At 39.8% G+C, this 19518-nt stretch overlaps 1 protein-coding gene across 1 annotated transcript in view; it reads right to left on the bottom strand.

Moving 5' to 3' along the window:
* Positions 1-17729: 17729 nt before the first annotated feature.
* Positions 17730-19518, bottom strand: part of gltscr2 (glioma tumor suppressor candidate region gene 2) — an 11889-nt gene continuing 10100 nt past the window's right edge. Inside the window, exons 10-12 of the mRNA XM_015390124.1 lie at positions 19111-19177; positions 17930-18006; positions 17730-17828 (exon numbers count right to left, since the gene is read on the bottom strand). Coding sequence (XP_015245610.1) covers positions 17768-17828; positions 17930-18006; positions 19111-19177 — 205 coding nt within the window. The 3' untranslated portion in view covers positions 17730-17767. The remainder of the gene's footprint in view (positions 17829-17929; positions 18007-19110; positions 19178-19518) is intronic.

Genomic DNA, 19518 nt, shown 5'->3' with positions numbered 1-19518 from the left:
GTTGCTGCGTTTTTCTCATGAGAACACAGGCTGGCATCGGTTCGTGGATAGCAACCTGTTCTGCACCTTTTAAAACAGGATGACACTTTCGCTTGCCAATTCGTTTCCTGGAAAAGGCAACAGATCGAGGACCAATGGGTTTCCATTTTAAATGTGCATTTAAGGATATCCTTGTCAGCTGTGGCAGCCCAGATTAGAGACTATATGTCAGGGAGGAATGCCACTGCAGGATAGTGAAAACATTAATTTGTAAATGACAGCCAAAGGAAACCAGGTCCAAATATCAACTAGAAGTGATCAGAGCGCATCGAATCATCAAACCGTAGAGGAAAAGATCACATCTCCCCCTTTATCTATTCTTGACGGTTCCTGAGGGGAACTGAGCCTTTACTATATAATCTGACTGAGTAAGAGTGCAACACATTTCTGGGGTCATATTTTCCAAAATTAAAATACAGCAATAGTTCTAGTTAAAATGGAGTCTGTTACAGAAACCTTGTGTCAAATAGAAAATTCTCAAATGTTGATATGGATTGGAAATCTAAAGGCACACTTAAATTGTGTTCATTTGTGTAAGATTCTTATTTGGAAATAAGAAAAGGTTTCATTAATTTAATATTTGTCATATTATAATAACACTTTTTTGGACAGAAAGACTCTAGATGGTAGAAAGACTGAATGTTGAAAATAAAAAAAGGTTTTAATAAATAGCTATTATGAAGGCCTACACAAGGCAGAAGAATAAAACAGGTGGTCCTTTTAATGAGAGAACCCAAGGGGGTCCAGTTACCCTTTTAAAGCATTGATGTTCCTTAAAAGAACATCACTACGAGTGCCGACACATTCTGCTCTGATAGCTGGTCTCTTCCAAGATGCTTTGGTATGTTCGTGTCAGGGCGTTATACTCTACTGAACCATAAATTTCCACATCATCTGCTCACGTAAATCCAGCGGAGGACTTGCACAGCCATGTTAATCAATAGGATAAAATCTGCCAACATTTTTGACAACCAATTTTGCAGGATCCTAGTTATCCTTAAAGGCAGAAACTGCATGTTAATGGTGAGTTTTACTGATGTCATATGAAATTAGGGGTTCACTACCTGGTACTGTGCTCGTATGAATAAATAAATAATGCACAGTCTCAAGGAGTTGCTTTGCAGATGCGATCAGGAACGGAGTGGAGCAGCGCAGCTATGGAGTATGTGGGATTTCCGGGTTATCTTGCATTTCAAAACCTATTTATTCAAATTATCTATACAATGGCCAAAAGGTACAAACATGCGGCAAATGAATAAATATGCAGCAAATTCAAAAAATGAATGGCAAACACAAAAGGCTACATGAGAGAAATGCTCCAATAACATAAATTGAGAGCAACAAAGTGCAAATGTGCTGCAAAAACAAAACCTGCACGCAATGGAAAAATGCTCTAAGAATAAAAAAAAATATGCTAAGAGCTAGCTTATTTTTCCTCTGCATATGTTTTTCCTTTTATGCTAACTTTTTTATTTGCTAGTCTCATTTCTGTTTTGCAATACTTTTTGTATTAGCAACATATTTATAATTTGTAATGTGTCACCGTTAATCCAAACAATGAATTGATACATTTGCAGGAATCCTAAACAACGCATGCATAATCAGCAAACTTTACTTTTATTAATGTAACTTGAATTTAGAAAAATGCAATTTTTAGACTGGGCTGAACTGGAAGGGATTAGCTTAGATGGATTATTGTTCTGGAGATCTGGAAAAAAAATTAGGATAATTTAGGCCGTCTTTGCTAAAAACTAAAACTAAAGACATCAAAACCTGATACAAAACATCCAGCACCCCACTCACTTCCTCATTTATATATAATCTCACGTCCTTCAAGAAAAAACAACTCATCAGGGGAAACCAAACAGATGATGTGTGGGAAAGCCTGTATGACTACATCACTGTAGGTATTACGAGCATTTCCACCCTCTGCACAACAGATTGAATCTGTGTGATGAAGACTGTTTTTGGCAGCAGAAACCCTGCTTTGGTCATGTCACCCAGCACCTTCCGATGACGAGGCGGTCCGATCTGCTTCTCACCAAGGCCCCGCAGACTAACGCATGTGTCAGCTCACTTCACTTCACTCTATGAAAAACCGCTCTTAGTAGCCGTCTGACATCTGTACCTCATGCTCCTGACTCTTGCTTCTACTCGTTTCCTCCTTCATACGTTTCAGCCAATTATCTCCACTGAAGCCTTGGCAGATGTCATCCTTTTTAGATGTATTTTATCCTCGGCAACTGGCTCTCTCAGTCTCTCCTCTTTCTCACTCTCACTCAGACCCTACAGCCAGTATGACTCCCCAGGTTGATGCGCAACAGTGCGTTCCTGGTGTGCTATGAATGAGTGGAAGTAAATGCTGACAAATCCTTCATCATTACACTGAACACATCTTTGAATAACTAACATTTGGTGTTTTGACCTCAGTAAAAGTACCTCAGTTTAAAGGTTTCATCACATTTAGCAAAAGAAGTCTGATGAAAACATATATTTTATTTTGCATGCATAATAAAAAAAGCAAATTTTTGGCTTAAAAAATATAACTATACAGTTATTTGATCAAAAAACTAAGTAGACACCCACTGTATAGATCTTATTTTTTAATTGTGCATGAAACCTTTACTGCAGTATTAAAACAGCATCAGATTGAGAAATATTTCCAGGGTTGTTTTTCTTGGCAGTGAGAAAAACCTGACATTCCCTTCTTGCAGCCAGCTGAGGGGCAAGACACAGCAATTTGTGGGGTGGGCAGAGGTACTTGAACTTATTGCTAAGTAAGAACCATTTTTAGCAATTTATCTGCAAAGGCGGACACTTTTTGAAAGTGGGGACCTTCTGATGGTCCTTAGCTTTTTGGGGGTTAGGTTAATGACTAAGGTGTGAATTACATTTAGGTATGTAATAGTAATGGTTAGGTTTAGGATGAATGCAGGCCCGGCTATATGAAAACACTAAACGACCGCTCAGGGCAGCTGGGAGCCCCCCAAGAGTAATTCACTTTTCAGTATTTTTGCATGCATAACTCTATTTAAACATGCAATTTTGGGATAAAATTCTGCATTTATACATATTTAAACATGTAGAAATTATAATTCGTATATTAAAAAGATTTTGGTCCTTGAGTCGGATTGATGCATAAATAAAGTAGGATCAGTGTCTTAAAGATAAACTGATCTTGAGACACCTAGTGCAAATGTATCTCATTATACCAGGGGTCTTCAACGTTTTCCAGGCCAAGGACCCCCAAACTGATGGCCAGATGGAGCGGGGACCCCCTAATTATATATATTGTATGAAATGTATGATTTTGGATTCCTGTTTGATGGGACAGGTGTTGTGAATGAAACGGTGCCCAGATTAAAACAGCTCCTGTGTGTCGCTGAATGTGTGCATTGATGCCTGAAAGACATCTTCTGCCTCCATTTATCTGTTTACTACAGTGTGTTGAATTCACAATAATGTGGATTTTAAGACATTTCAGTTAGTGGAAAAAGGGCAGGGGGCATAAAAACAAAAAGACTTTTGCAACCCCCATGCAGTACCTCCGTGGACCTCCAAGGGCTCATGGACCCCCTGTTGAAGACCTCTGCATTATACTATCATTTATTTAATATGAGTGTGAGTGTTTTTTTTCAGTTAATTTTTTATTTATTTTTTTCATCAAAACAGTTTTATTTGTTGGTTGCTGCTCTTTTATGTTGCAGTTGGAAATAAAAAGTAAAAAAAAAAAAACATATTGACTGTAAATAAACGGAATACTAGTTTATTTTTTTTACCTTTGATTATTCTATAAACAGAGGACAACAAACCTATAGTAGCTATGTGAATGATCTGATCATTTTGGCAGATGATTTGAGCATTTTGACAGAAATGTAAGACCGAAAAATCAGATTTTGTCATATGGAGGCCTTGGCTGGGCCCTGGGTGAGGGTCAGTGTTAACCCATGGGTTGAAAATGAATCATGATCTGGGGAAGTCTATTAAAGCTCCTATGTAAGTCTGTGTGTCACATTAACAAGTCTTCCCTAACTGCTCAAATTGACAGCTATGGCAAGCGAGCCAAAAATGAACAAACACTACCTGATAGCAGACTAACAGAGACAGAAACAGCTGGGGAAGGGGAAGATAATTTTTACTCTACCTTCTTTGTATCTAGAGAGAAGTCTGGCACATTCTAAAATCTTTATACAGTCGAATTTGCTTTCTGTAAGACTGGCCGAAGTGTACAAACCTTTCTTTCAGCATGCTGGCTAGCAGTGTGTAGCAACAGGTGGGGAAGGGGCTGTAATCATTTGTCTATTATCCATTCATCTTGAAAAAACCCTACAACTTCTGGCACTTTCTCTAGTATCCTTGGAAATCGACTTTAATCTGTTACATCATGATCGCCTTACACCGGTAACGGGACCGTACCCAGAGGTTTAATGACCTTTCATGACCTCTTTAAATCACCTAAGTTCGGTTCATAGCATGACACAAAATTCAGATGTAGGAGTTTTTTTTAGATACTTGTAAAAGAAGCATTTCCACATATGAATGAAATCAAAGGATTTTCTGCATAATTGAAAGCTCCCACTAACCCGAGTAGATCAGTCGCTTGAGGGGTCTGATTTGAACTAGAAATTCAGCTTCTTCTGAACTTAAGCTGAACCTGCAGTGTCACAGATGTCCTGAAAATGCTTTCCGTAACAAGCTGTTTGCTCAACGTAACCTTTTTATCATATTTACCCTGGTGGGTTTTTGAAGCAAAAATGTTATAAATAATTGCAGAACCGACGAGAACGAGTTTTACAGAAATAAAATACAAGAAATCTCTGCATGCAGCAGAATGCATAAATCATAGCTGCAGCGGCTGGAATGAATTACTTATTCAGGCTCAGAAAATGACTTCATTTGATAAAGGGTGTGTGTATGGGGGGTATTTTTGTAAAAAAATGGATGCATGTTTAACATTGTGGCTTCTAATGCTGCCGTGGAACCAGATGGCAGAGATACAGAGCAATCATTATGAGAAATGAAACGTGCGAATGCGTGCACGGTGGGAGCCTCAGGGGAGATGTCTTCCTGCCACTTCGTGTCCCCAGACATTCAGAGCTTGTATGTAGACTAATGCTGTCTCTTAAGGATGCATAACCCTTCCGTCAAGTCACTCATGGGAATTAATGAGGCTAAAGCCCCCCCCACCTCCACCCAATGCCACAATCAGTGACTGTAAACCAGGAGTCACTGACCTGCACAGTAGAATTACTCATATTCTGGATGCTTGTATCTCACATTCTCATCCTAACAGGGGGAACTAGAATTGTGTTCTCATGAAGAATGATGCAAAGACCCTTCTAGAGACTACTCTCATGCCTGATGCTCTGCCAACCACTCACCTTCCAATCATCGTAGAGTGCTGCTGCACAGCAGCCTCCAGGAGGCGCTCTAAGATGGTCCATTCTCCCATGGTTAAAGGTAGCAGGCATCCACCGGGCTGAGGAAATCAGGAGTGACACCTCAGTGGGCTTCCCAGCCAGCAGGAGAACAACACCAAGCGCTGGTGATAAAGTGCTCAAAAAGTCCACTTGTTGTGCAGCGGTGAGGTAGTGAGGGTCTTCAGGTGGATCTCCAGGTGTGAGGGAACCTGGAAAGGCTCAGAGCAGCACCGCTGTGTTCTGCCTTTCTTCAAACAGCTCCTAGATGGTTGGGTTGTGCGAGCTACACACAAACACACTCACACACAAAGTCCCGATGCCTAAATAATCCTCTGCTAACTCACTCACACGTGAGTGTCTTCCCCCTTTCCTCCCCGTTTCTCCTCCTGGTCTCCGTTTACTTCCCAAACATCTGCTTGGCCGTATGCTCTCTCACCCTCACCTGAATCGGAGGAGAACCCAGCTGTCATCTACTCCTGCTGAGTTTGGAGAAGCGGCAGTTCGTGCAGGCAGACATCCATCACCAACACTCCGCCCTGGTTCTTTGACAGCATCTCGTAGTAAGTTTGGTGGGGCTCAGGTCCATGTGCACGTGAGCCGATCTTTTGAAGGATCTGCTTCTTTGCTCCACAGTCTCTCCTCCATTCTCTTCATAGCTTCTCCTTCTCTAAGCCAGGCATGTCTTGATGTGCTCTTTCTTTTTTCAAGAGATTCCTTCTTTTCCACTCCCCCTCCTGTTGCTCCTTCCTACTCTCCTGGTTTGGTTCAGGAACAGCGAGATCGAAGCATCGTGTTCTTCCTCAAGCTCCTTCTTCACACTCAGAGACTTGCATGTGTCTCCAGCTCCCTCCTCGTCTCAGCATTCTGTATAAAGAAAGGCAGTTCTCTTTTCTTCCCTTCCCTTCATCTTGTTTTTCTTTCTCCCCCTGTTTCTCTCTTGGTTTCTCTCCGTTTGCCTTCACCTGCCTCCGTCTGCCTCTTTCTCTCTGAGCCAGGAGGCAGCCAGACCGAGCGTGCGTCTAGAGGATTAGAGAGGAATCATCTCTGTGCTCCTCCCCCTCTCACTCACTCGCCATCACCATGTTTATCCCCCCTCCTCTCCCCATCTCTATCCTCTTTATCTGTCTCTGCTCCACAACCATCAATGGCATAAAACAACATTTTCTACTCCTCTCTCACGGCTAAATGTTCTCTTCCCTCCATCTATGGTTTTGTGATCTTCTTTGCATACCAAGCACCGGCTGTAAGTGACAGGTCGATCATCACTGCTTACTCACACACACTCTCATTCACACAGAGCCATGAGAGGCAGCGCTATGCCGAGGCTATGCAAGGATACTGAGCTTACACTGGGGAATGAGTGGCAGAAGGTAAAAGAATCAGTGTGTGAGCGTAGGTACGATGGAAAGTCAATTAGTGGTAGTCATTAAAATGTGCACTAGAGTCCTAAATTATGCAGGAAAATCACGCATGACTAAACTTCAAGGTATTATTAATTCAGTTTGCCAATTAATATCACAAATGTAATGACTCTAATGATTGTTTACACAATAGAAAGGCATGTAATGTTCAGAGCACGTTGCAAAATGTCTTACCGTCCACATGTCCTACTCTTAATGTCTCCAGAGATGTAAGCCCTGTCTACAGTTTTGATCCTGTTTTTAAATTAGTCATAAACTGGTATTTTCTAGAATTGCCTCTAAATTCATCCACTAAACAGGCTTAAAGGAAAAGTCCGGTCACATGCAGAATACAAACTTCTGAAAGTACTTTAAGTATGAAATTATTACATAGGTATACTATGCAACCGGTGTTGATTTTCCAGCGAGGCTCCCCCCAGAGGGCGAAAGTAAAAGTGCACTGTCGTAAATATGCTCAGCTTTTCTCCTGGTTTCTCCGTCAAGCCAGGCGCGGTTGTTTTGAGCTTAGCAGACAGGCGAACGCAACGAATCACCATGTCTACTGCGGTAGAGAGCCCTTTTCCTCTTTCTTGCCTGCTCCGACATGGGCTCTCCCTGTTTTCTCGCTGGTTCCGCCATGATAACTGCACAAATATCCCCACTGCGCTAGCAACGAGCATGCCTTTCACTTAGGGCGTGTAGCAGTTCTCGCCGAAAAGCAAGACCGACTCTCGCGTTGCACGAGACTTCTGAGCCTGTGGGTGCGGGCCGAGGGCTCCTGCAATTGCAAGCACAGACCACCAGGGCGGCCGAGAAAACCTTTGTTCGACCTGAAATTACTCATTTAATCATCCAAAACATTATGGAACACATTAATTAACTGAAAAATGTTGCATAGTATGCCTGTAAGAGTAAATTCATTTGAAAGTGCTTTACCAGAGACATCCATGTTTTTTCAAAGAGCACTACTGCAGACATCCCAAGTTCCAAGAACTAATTTAAGGGAGATGCTTATTGAACCTGCCGAACATCCTGCACCGTGCCCCATACATGCACAGTTCATTATTCTTCACCTTCACTAGACATGGATATACTTTAGTATATTCTGCTGTAAAATGTGTCTTATATTTTTGTTTTTTACTCGAGGATTCAACCTATTTCACAGGATGCACAGCTTTGAGTGGTAACTAGGTGACTGTCAGGGAGTAAACCGAAACTTATTGGCTTATTTTTCTGACTAATCCAATCAGCGCGCTCTCTGACAACCAGTCGCCTGGAACGCTCGTTGAACAGTGCGTCGCTTTTGACAAAAACACACAGGTTTCACAAGCACCTCCTCCCCACACCCCCCTCTCTCTTGTAGTGCCTGAACAATCAAAGTAGTTCTAATCTGCACACGATGCACAAATTATTGTATTGCCTGTATGCTTTCACTCACATTAAAAAAACACCACCTTGCATAGTCTAAAATCAGGGATAATTTATCCGACTCACGGGCATCCATGAACAACTATTTATATCAGGGAGACTTGGGATGTCTGCTACTGCCACCTACCGGTTTGTGACGTCACAGAGCGGTATCGGCTGTTGAGCAAGTCCCAGTGCTGTATCTGGTGTTTGTCACAACGCGCTATTATCCATGACGGCCATGACCAGTGCACTATGCGAAGCAGAGAGTAACAGATTAATTAGGTTTTTTTTCCTCTGGCCAGAAGTTCGATGGCAAATCCTCCCTCTTCAAGTTGGCTATCCGAACTCCAGGAACCCGTCCGTGGAGGATCATGAATTGGACTTTTACCTGATGTAGTACAACATCCAACTGCCATGCACATGGGCATTGTCAGTTTAGCTATAGCTCTCTGAATGTTAATGGTGAAGTCCTCTGGAGATGTCAGGAGTGAGATGTTACTCAAAATATTTATTTACCACTGACTTTTTTTGCTATGCCTTTTAACTTAGCAGAATCACAGGGAAACTTTCTTGTCTTTTCAAACACATCCGCCGCAGATGGAGTGGACATTTTCGCCGTCGGTTTCTTTTCCATGTTGCTTCTCATAATCAGAATGGTGATGGTTTCTACTGCCAAATAATGGTGCCACTGAATTGAGCACGCGATGAGCTTGCAATGAGACCAATTTGCAGCATTTTAATTTACACCTTCTCACTCAAAACCAGGCTGCCTCGTCGGATTTGCTTTTTGTCACGACATGGCAAGTTTTGGCCGTGTTGTTTTGGTGTTAGATGTCTTTCAGTCGAAAACTGAAAATGCACATCTCTCTCTTTTTTTTTCTGAAAATTTCCATTGACCGAATTTTTGGTGCATCCCTTGTTTAAACTGAGACTAAACACTAACACTAAGGTATTAATATAAAACAGTCTGATGTCCGGGTAAAACCATTTTTCAAAATTACAAAAATTACCTGTAAATGCAAACAGAACAGAGATTTTTATCATTTGTTTTGATGAAAAAAGGCTTTAAAAATTTAAATCTAAAGAAGTAATTTTTTCCTAAAATAAGTGCATTTTTTCTTGAACTGTGGTGGTAATTGAGACACTTTGCCAATGGAATGAGACAATTTACATTTAAAATAAGAAAAAAATATTGCATAGTCTTATTTCAAGTGCAAATTATCTAACTATCTTATTTTCAGAGTAAAAATACTCATTCCATTGGCAAATAATCGTATTTACCTACTCAAATTAAGGGTAAATACACAAAATTTAAAACATTATTACATATTTCTGGATCGTTTTTGCAGTGTATGGATCACTGTAAAATGCTTGTTTATGTTATGATAGATTTCAACCTTAGCTCACCTTAAGTCTGTGCAGAATACAGCAGCAAGGATTTTGACAAAAACCAACTGAGGAGCGCACACAGCTCTTACGGCCTTCCAGCACTGGCATCCTTTGCAATTAAATATAAAAATTTCAGAAACATCCATGGCCAGAGAGGCATTAGTTTGGGGTAGGATACTCACAACCCTATGGCTAATTGCCTCAATTCTAGAGTTTTGGTGATTAAAGGAATTTTAGATCTCAGGCTTTAAGAATGAAAATTCTGACTATTGTCTATGCTTATGCACTGGATAGCAGTGTTATTAGACTTCTGTTTGAGGTAGAGAATGTCAATAACAAACTAAAAAGATGAAACATAAGGTGGTTCATAAATTGGCTTGGTACTAAATGTGCGTTGCGTCTTTGACATCCTGTTAAGAGAGGGGCAGGGCTGTCAACAGAGCTTCTGAACAGGGTAGGAAAAGGTTTCTCGTGTCCAGAGGGAGGTTGGGGACGTTGAATGTGAAAGGACCATGTTTAGGTTGTCCATCATAAATATGGCTTCCAGGAGCTGTTGCCAGAAGGTTATATTTGTTATGGTGGTAACCTGAAGATATGCTGATGGAGACCAGTGAAGGGAAAGCTTTTGGGGTTAGAAGTGGGCCTTTAGGCTTTGTTGGGAATCCTGAAGCAGAAGACGGTACCAGGTTGCCAGTAGAACAGTGCCTTATGTGATTATGGAAGCAAAAACTCAAGGGAAATCCATCCTAAGTTGATGGGAGGGAGGGGACTATGGACCTGGGCTGGGGATATTATTTAACGGTGGAAAGATCTCCTCAATCCAGGCACTGTTTTCTCCTTGACAGATGACAGAACCTGAAGACAAAGGACAATCCAGTTCCATCAATGAAGCAGGCATCATTGAGATAGCTTAGATAACTGACAAACCTCTTCAATGATGACAATGAGGCTGTGGCACTGCTGCTGTGGCAGAGTGGAGCGGGGGTCCAAGATATTACTAAGGGGAGAGCTTCAAATATTCAAGCATCAAACGTCAACACTTGTCTAAGGAAGCTTACATGTACCAGATCTTTACCCTCATGGAATCAGCTAAAGAGCTCATTTGAGTACCTTGCCCAGCCTACATGTGTCTTGTGGACTGGACCATGTCCGCTGAGGTATGCGCTGTGGGCTGCTGCAGTCGTATGAGGTAACCGTCTGGTTTGGGAGCCTCAGGATCTTATCTTAGCTTTTTGCTAACAACCTGGCCCTGTTTACTTCTTCAGGTCATGACATTCAGCTTGCACTGAAGCAGTTGGCTAATGAGAGGGAATTGTCCAGAATCAGACACGCCTCCTCTCAGTGAGAGGTCATGGTTTTCAACCAGACTGTCTCCTCTTGGTTGGGGGTTAGTCTCTATCTCAAGTGGAGGTGTTTAAGTGTCTTGGTATCTTGTTCTCTAACGATGAAAGGATGAAACTGGAGATGCACACATGGACTGCTGCTTTGCCTGCAGCAATAGAGGCGCTGCTCCAGTCCGTTATAGGCTAGAAAAACAGGCATAGCTTTGTTTTTCAGCTGAGTATTATTGCAAAGTGATTTACTATATTTACTAATATAGTATTGAGGTAATGTGACTTCAGATGTGAACAGAAAACAAAGTTGATTCAAGCAATATTAACTAAAGGTAACAAGAGAGGTTGGTGGCTTATTGACCACAAGAAGGCAAAAGAAGAATATTTTATATACTTTAGAACATTTCAATGGTAAGAACATTCTAAAGGCTGTATATAAAATGGGGAAACAAACATTGCTATGGCATAAAAGTAATTGAAATTTATATATAACAATGATAACAAATGAATATTTAAATCAAAACAACAAAATTTGACTATCAACATTTAGCTTTCACAGTCAGAGGCCACTCTAAATAACTACCTAAAGTAGTTTATTTTCAGCATTTTTACAGTTTTCTCGGAGTTAATTTCAGATAAGTGTAGCATAAGAACTAAAAGCTGCATCTCCATATTTGGTTCTTGGTATGCAGAGTAGAGTTCGGCCCAAAAAAACTGAGATGGTTAGATGGTTGTGATCATAGCCCCATTTACACAACCCTTATGAACCGTGCCAAGAACGGTCCGAGCACAGTAAGTCTTGAGTGCAAATGGCACGCAACTGAACTGGACCGTGCCAAACACAACCGAACCACGCTAAATCTAGTACTAGTTCAACAGTAGGACTCGGCGCGGTTCAGTTTTGGCTTGGTTCTCTGATAACAAAGAGAGCATAAGCAGACCACGTCATCTCCTATTTACAGTCATCTGACTAAAGGCTGATTTATAGTTCAAAACTAGGTCATCTGCGTAGGTGTCGCGTAAACACAGAGAAGCCACCTCCGCAGACACTTTGCTGCACCTCTCCCAAATTGTAGGTGACCGCAGACAGGAGGCCTCCGATTAGTCAAATCTACATCCACTCTACACTATGCGTATCTCCTGTTTGGTACCTTACCGGCTTGTTTTGTTTGTATGACCATGATCGCGGAAAACGACTCGTCAAGTTGGACCAGCTAGAAGAGCGAGGAATGCAAGAACGCTGGGACCCTTTTTCCACCTGGATCCCCGCTCTATTTCGCTCTCATGTCCCTCCGATGTCGCACAAACTTGCCCCTTGCGTTTTTTCACTTCCTCACCACCTTGGCCATATCTAGACCCCCAGCTAGTTCGTGATTGTCCCTCTTGCTTTATGGCGTGGAATAAACATAGCGCAGACCACGCTTCAATATTGAGCATTAAAAAAAAATGTCTGCGTCATACCTGCGACAAGCTTACTGCAACAAACTGCTGCGGGAATACAACCAGCCCTTAATTTTGCGGGTTATCCAGCATGTCTGGCTTCGCAAATCACAGATCTATTAACCTGTTCACAACACAAAGTTCTTCTCAGCCTATCAACAATAAATGGCATCAAAAGATGCAACCTGGGATGATGCCGAAACCGAGGATCTCACTGTAATTTGGACGGAGAACGCTATCCATGCACATAGGTTCCTGAACGTTATGGGCGACCCCATTTTTGTTTGCATAATTTCCGCCTTGACAGCTGTAGTATCGTGGACCGGCGATAGGAGGCGAGCAACCGAGCTCGCATGCTTGATCTAAAGACTATTACTTCAATTTTATCTTGATTCAGCTGAAGATAATGTTAGCACATCAATACATTGATTTCTTCTATGTATTGACCCAGCACTCAAATTGTTTCATAATCACCTCTAGACTTCATATTACTTAGCTCTGTGTCATCTACATAGTAATGGTAAGTTGTTGTTTTTTTTATTTAAGTTAGAAGAAGCATGAAGATATTGAATAAGAGGGGCCCTTAGATGGACCCTTGGGGAATGTCTGTTGTACGTTTTCAGGCCTCTGATGTAAAGTCCATGGAATTCAAGTAGGATTTAATTCAGTGCAGTGCTGGACCAGACAGACCAACATAGTTTCCCAAGCGCTTTAATAAAATGGACCAATCAACAATGTCAAACGTGGCACTGTGGTTCTTCCACAGCCTGACTTTATACCGATGTGATTGAAAACCTTAATCAGGGCAGACTGCACTGTGGTGAGCACTGAAGCAGCTGGCCATTGTCAGGGAGGTGTTTATCTGTTGAAACACAGCTATCAAAATCCTTCAGATTTGTTGCAGGCCTTGGTAGAGTGGAGTTCAGACTTTACGGTTAGAGGAGGGTTTGTTAACATGTGGATCATAGTAGAAAAGGCAAAAGCTTTATTAATGTTTTTGCAGACAATCTCAGAGAAGAAAGATTCTCTTACACTTTTTCAGTTGTAACTTATATCTGCAGAGCTTCTCTTTATAAGATAGTCTTTGTCACCTGTGTTCAGCTGTTTGTCACTTCCATTTAAGCAAAAAAAAAGTGGCTTTATTTTAAAAAAAGGCAAATTTTACTGAGCTTTAAGTGCTGTTATCAATGCTGAACATGTTTGCTCGCTCCAAACAAGCAGGTTTGATTTCTTTATAATAAACTAGTCAACTTCAGATTTCTAATAAGATATTAAAGTGTGTGCATATGTGCTTTTTGCTTGTAGCGTAATCCCATACAGATCATGTTCAGAGAAGAACCTAATTACGTGAAGGTTATTTTATGTTGTGAAAGCCAGGCTTGTTTTGTCCTGCAGCACAAAGCTCATTGTGTGCACGTGCCGTTGAGTGTGCCAAACTACAGTATCTGTTGGTGAGGAGGTGAGGATGGTGGAAAGGCTGTGGCATTGTCATTATTTTAACTCTGCAAGAAGCCGTCCTTTAAAATAACAGAGTGTGTTGTTCTGCTGACCGTTTTGTAGTGGCTCCCTTTGTCACTTGCGACTCGTCCAGACCAGAGGGGTAATAATCTATTCTGTAATGAGCGACTGCACACACGTAATCCGGCCTGCCCCGTGCCAAGACAATCTGGCTGTACCGTGTCTCACACGTGAGGACAGGAAGGCAAAACAGAGAGAGAGAGATGGGGAGAAAAAACCAAAACATCTTTCCTGCAATCTGTCACTGGAACAAGAGTGAAAGAATCCACTCGGATATTTATCCAACACACATATTCTTCTAAGGGCATGAAAACCTCTGTTAGACGTTTTTTTTTTTTTTTTTTCATTTTTTTTGGAGCTTGAAATACTTTGCTTAAAACTGAAATATTTGAGCTATCTTTAAAAGACTTCCACAGGATTTTGTAACATTTTTGAATTTGCAGACGGAGATAAATCCTGTTTCCCAGTCATAGTCTGCAGGAGGTGGGATCTTATGGAAGCACAAAACTGGATGATCCATCTCCTCAGACCAGTACTTTTACCAATTTGCTTAGATCCCAGCTGGAGAACAAATTTAGTTTTTGTTCAATATATCTTAATATTACTATTATAGATAAATACATCAAATTGTAGATTGTTCAAAATCTAATAAGCCCTGACTACCTTGTATTTGCAATAAACATTTATTTTTTTTCAATTATTTCCTCCAGATAGTTACTCTAGAAATAATAATAAAAAAAAAATTAAATATTTAGGATAGAAAAAGAACAAAAATCTGTGATACTGGGCTTATTTCTGAACATCTGATGGCAGTGACGGTTGATTCTGGTTATGTGCACAATGTGCATCAACAGGCATGAGTGAGTGACACACCAACGTGGACTTATGGTCGTCTGAGCTCCATTTATAAGAGTAGTCTACAAAGAGTTAAACATAAGATATCCAAAAAATACGCAGAAAAAAACAGGAAGTATAAATATTCCAGCAACAACAGTTTTCACAATATCCTTCTGAATTTTTTTACCAACATGTTTGATGGTTTAAAACAGCAATTAGCAGTAATCTAATCCCTGCTGAAAAGCTTTAAGACCTCAAAGACCTCTTTTCTTCATATCCAGCTACTCTCTCCTAAAATTAATCCAATAAAAAAATACTTTATTGATCCAAAAGGGAAGCTAAATATTGTTTTAATTCCAAAGTATTTTTTTCCCCTTACAACTTATTATAGATGTTATTAGCTTTAGGCAGGGAGGATCTTCTGGAGAAGCCTGGAAAGTGACTGGTTTCAAAACTGCAGGCAGTCAATCAAACAACCAACCCACCCCTTACAGATGGACCTATAGATCTGTCTCAGTGAGATTGTCCAAATCATTCAGGTCAAGAAGGAAATAGAGTCTCAGCAAGTTTTAAGAAGACTGTTGTATCCTTTAAGAACACCTCCAATTGGTTGAGCAGATGCTCTGAACCACATTAGTAGACATTTTTTCAACCCAGATCAGCAGCACTTCTACTCTGAGTTTCCTTCAGGATGATGGAGCTCCTCCTTCCATCCTTGACTCCGTTTTCTTTACCAAAGCAGATAGAAGAAACCAGTATCCATCTACACATTCATCCAACCATCTCTCATGAAAAAGACACCAAAATGGGCAAATTAGAAAGTGAGGGTTTGTTAAATACTGGAACCAAAGCTTAAAAATGGCAGTTGACCAACCAACGGGTAACATGGTCCATGAGTGGCTGGATTTCATTAACTTCACTGAAGGATATTAGGCCAGAGGTGGAAAAACTACCAGTTTATGATCAAACTTCCGAGGTCATCGTCAACCGCAGCCTCATGTCTGGGATTATAGCGGTCCGCAGGAATTACAGGTTGTTCAATATCACACCAATAAAAACATTACAGGGACTGTAATTGTTCTTATGGATTCTGTCTACAGTTAAACACTGCAATAAATCCAGTAAATTCATGGTTAGGGGGGTTCCTGAGGGACAATCTGTAGCTTTACGGGTCAGCAGGTTAATCCATCAGCTGGTAATTGGTGTAAAAATGCTGCTAAGCCACGAAATGGGATGACATCCAGAGCAGGGGACCTTCTTTAAAGGAGATCAAGTGTTGTAACCTGCTTCATTTGTCAGGAGGGCTTACGGGACTCTGGAGGTAAAAGATTACAATTTTTCACTGATTAATGGATAAGAAGCTTTAGCACAGCGACAGACACCAAGGGACAATCAGGACCATAAAGGCAGTAGGGTTTTAAACTAACAGATCGGAAGCAGTCCTGCCATATGTAATATAGAACATATGGAAGAATTAAAACCCAGCTTAATAAACTACAGGATTTATGGTTACTTGAATTGTTTTAAATTTTGTCAAACATCTCTTCTTTTTTCTGTACTTTTTATTGGCCTTTTTTTTTTTTTTTTATCATTTTTTTGATTATTACAGACTATGATTCTGTAATAAATCCATCAAAGTAGGTTTCATATGCTAATGAACCAGTCCATGATGGGGAAAAGGTGGAAGTAAATCTTATTTTTCTTTATCACAAGTAAAATATTACAAAGAGAAGCTTTTTTTTTTTTTTTTTCGCAAGTAAAACGTCTTCACCGGGTTGACCTTATGGGGGTTTGGTCTAAAAACATTGCAGCTCTGGTTGTATGTTTAGGGTTGTTCTGCTAAAGCATTTAGCAGCATTTCTTACAGTATTTTATCTGTATGAAGCACCTTCACAGCTTAATGCTGCCTCCATCTTTCAGGTCTGGGATGGTTTGTTAAAGTTGATGAGCAGTTTTATCCGTCTATTACATAATATGCACAAAGGCTACAAAACAATGGGAAACCAGGGGGCACTAGGGGCACCAACAGGGCCTCAAGGACTACATGGGGAGCCCAGCACAACTCACCAGTGGGCCAAGAGTTAAATTTCATTTCATTCTGTTGCTTTTTTCCATCCCAGCACTTTCGTTTATGGATTTGGATGGCTGGAAAAGATAATTCGGAAATCAAAGAAACATTAAAATATTTATTATGCATGAAGTTCAGGTGAATGCTGACTCCTCCAGCTTGTATTGGTAGCCCTTATGTGACTCAGTACAAGTAGCTTTAAGCCATAAAAAGGTTGATGAAACCAGCTTTAAACCAAACTTTTCTTGAACACAAATCAATGACTTTCTTTACGATTTTGTTCATTATGTGGTTCTGCAGTTCCTAGATACTAGGCCCTCTTTTCTTCTCCAATTAATGCCATCTTTATTATGCCTGTTTATTAAAACGGCCATGTTTATTAAAACGGCCATGTCCTGCTCTGTTTGTAGTTTTGCTCCACCTTCGAATTTTATATGCAACATTTTTTGTAAAAAAACATTCCAAATGCTCTGATCTTTCCATTTTATAAATTTTGTGTAGACATGTTTTCTTCCATTCAATCTTCTGCTTCAGTTACTCTAAATCTGCAAAGCATTAACTTTAAACTCCTTTTTTTTTAATAATAGAAAAATCTATATTCTGCCCAAAAAGCCTGTTATGATAATGTGCGTGTAACACCTCTAAATAAAATGAAAATTGGAAATTGGCAGAGCAAATGAAGGATTGTTTTGGTCATATTCATTATTGCATCTGAATTAGTAACCATCTAAAGCTGAAACCCTGAACAGGCTCAGCTGTAAACTAGAAGGACTGTATGAAACCTTTATTCTCAAAGAAACCACATTATATAAAGCTACAGAGGTCCTAAAGTTACATAAGCACCACATCAATGACTAAAAACACAAAAAACACAGTTGTTTTTTACATTTTATTCAACTTTGTTACAGGCAATTATGTGATCTCCTTAAAGGTTCTCTTCTCCACGTATTTCACCTTGAGTCTCCTCTTAAACCTAGAAAAGATGAAAATGTAAGTTTTTCCTCATTTAAAGCCAAATAAATCTGCAAGGATAGTCAATTATAATTTTTAAAAAAGTGAAGCTTAGAGTCTTACTTGGCTCTCTCTCTGGGTTCAATGAGGTTCCTCTTCTGTAGACTCTTGAAGCGATCCTTTAGGATGCTGCCCTCTGGCTGCAGAGTCATGACATGACAAGAAGAAAGGCCAGAAATTAACACAGGTCACAATTTCACTATTAGGGCCATAGGTGATGAAAGAAAAATAAATAAAGGGTATATTTTCATCAAAAAAATTGAAAAATTTTTAAGATTTCACATATTTTCCACGAAAAAAAATAAGTCTGAAACTTATTCATTTACAAAAATAAGCTTAGAAATTTTAATGATTAAAAAAGCAAAAACTATTCTGATATTTTAAGGTCAGAAATGTGCAGAAAAAATGCAGATTCTAAATGAGACATTTCTCAAAACCTTAAAATCTTAAGTTTCCTGATTTAAGTGGCAATTTTACACGATGTGCTTCTCAACAATATCGAAAATAAGTAACTACATACAGGATCTTTTTCCCTATCTGAATGACGCCTGAGGTGAAGATTAACCATGAACTGAGGGGCTCATTTACCAGCAGAGCTCATTCCTGACCTGCATTAGTTATAGCAGCAGTAAACAGCCAAGATGGAGCTTCTTCCACACAGACAATTTCTCTGCACCCGAGAGAAGTCATTCTCATGCAGAAAAAGATCTCCTATATCCAAAAGCACATCTTGTAACTTTATTATTAAATGTTTTAGGAACTTTGAAATTTTTGAGAAACATCAGATTTAGGATCCATTAAGCTTCCGTTTATCCTAATATTTTTTTTTACTTGTTGATTTAAAACATGAAATGTTTTTAGAACGTCACATTTTTTTAAGGAAAGTAACCTTTCAAAGTAAAATAAAAAATAAAAAAATTTCCGATTTTTTTCTATTCCTTTCTTGAAAGTTTGTGGGACTAATGTCAAAATTATATTTTCTCCTCCTTTTTCCTCCCTTTCGTTAATAAAGTCTCTAATACTCAGTGGTAAAACTCCTACCTGAAAAATCATGAAATCTACACTTGTTAAGGTTGATTAAAGTGATCAGACTGCGGTTAGAAATGTGTGAAGGTTCTGCTGACATGGCAGGTCATGAGAATATTACAGGAGTGTTTAAAGCTTAGAGCGAGACAGAATAGAAAGCTGGAAAACCTCATCATATAATCTACTAAAACCAAAGTTTGTAATTAGTGACGACGTACCTTGAGCCGTCGGAGGGAGCCGGCCAGCTCATCACTTAACTGTACGTCCAAATCAGGAGCCTGGAATCTGTACAAGAAACAAAATGGGTTATAATAAAGAAAGTAGCTTAAAAAGCAGATTGCTACAATAAAAAATATTAGTTAGGAAAGATGAAGCATCAACACTCAGAGTTTAGCATCAGAAAACTGAAAATCTTCAAGAAAGTTCAAGAAACTCATTTAAATCTTTAAACATGTTCTATAAGAAAACAGTTTGCCTAAATGTTTGACGGGAGCAAGAAATTTATATATAGATTAAAGAAATAAAAAATGATCAGGAACTTAGTTTCTAGATTTCCCACCTGGCTTTTTTTTTTTTTTTTTTTTTTTTTTTTTTTCCTGCTATACAAAAGTCTGCATAATTTTAAA

The sequence above is a fragment of the Cyprinodon variegatus genome, unplaced genomic scaffold (assembly GCF_000732505.1).
Source record: "Cyprinodon variegatus isolate N-32 unplaced genomic scaffold, C_variegatus-1.0 Scaffold486, whole genome shotgun sequence".
In the NCBI taxonomy this organism is placed as follows: domain Eukaryota; kingdom Metazoa; phylum Chordata; class Actinopteri; order Cyprinodontiformes; family Cyprinodontidae; genus Cyprinodon; species Cyprinodon variegatus.
This window is presented reverse-complemented; position numbering and strand designations above follow the sequence as displayed.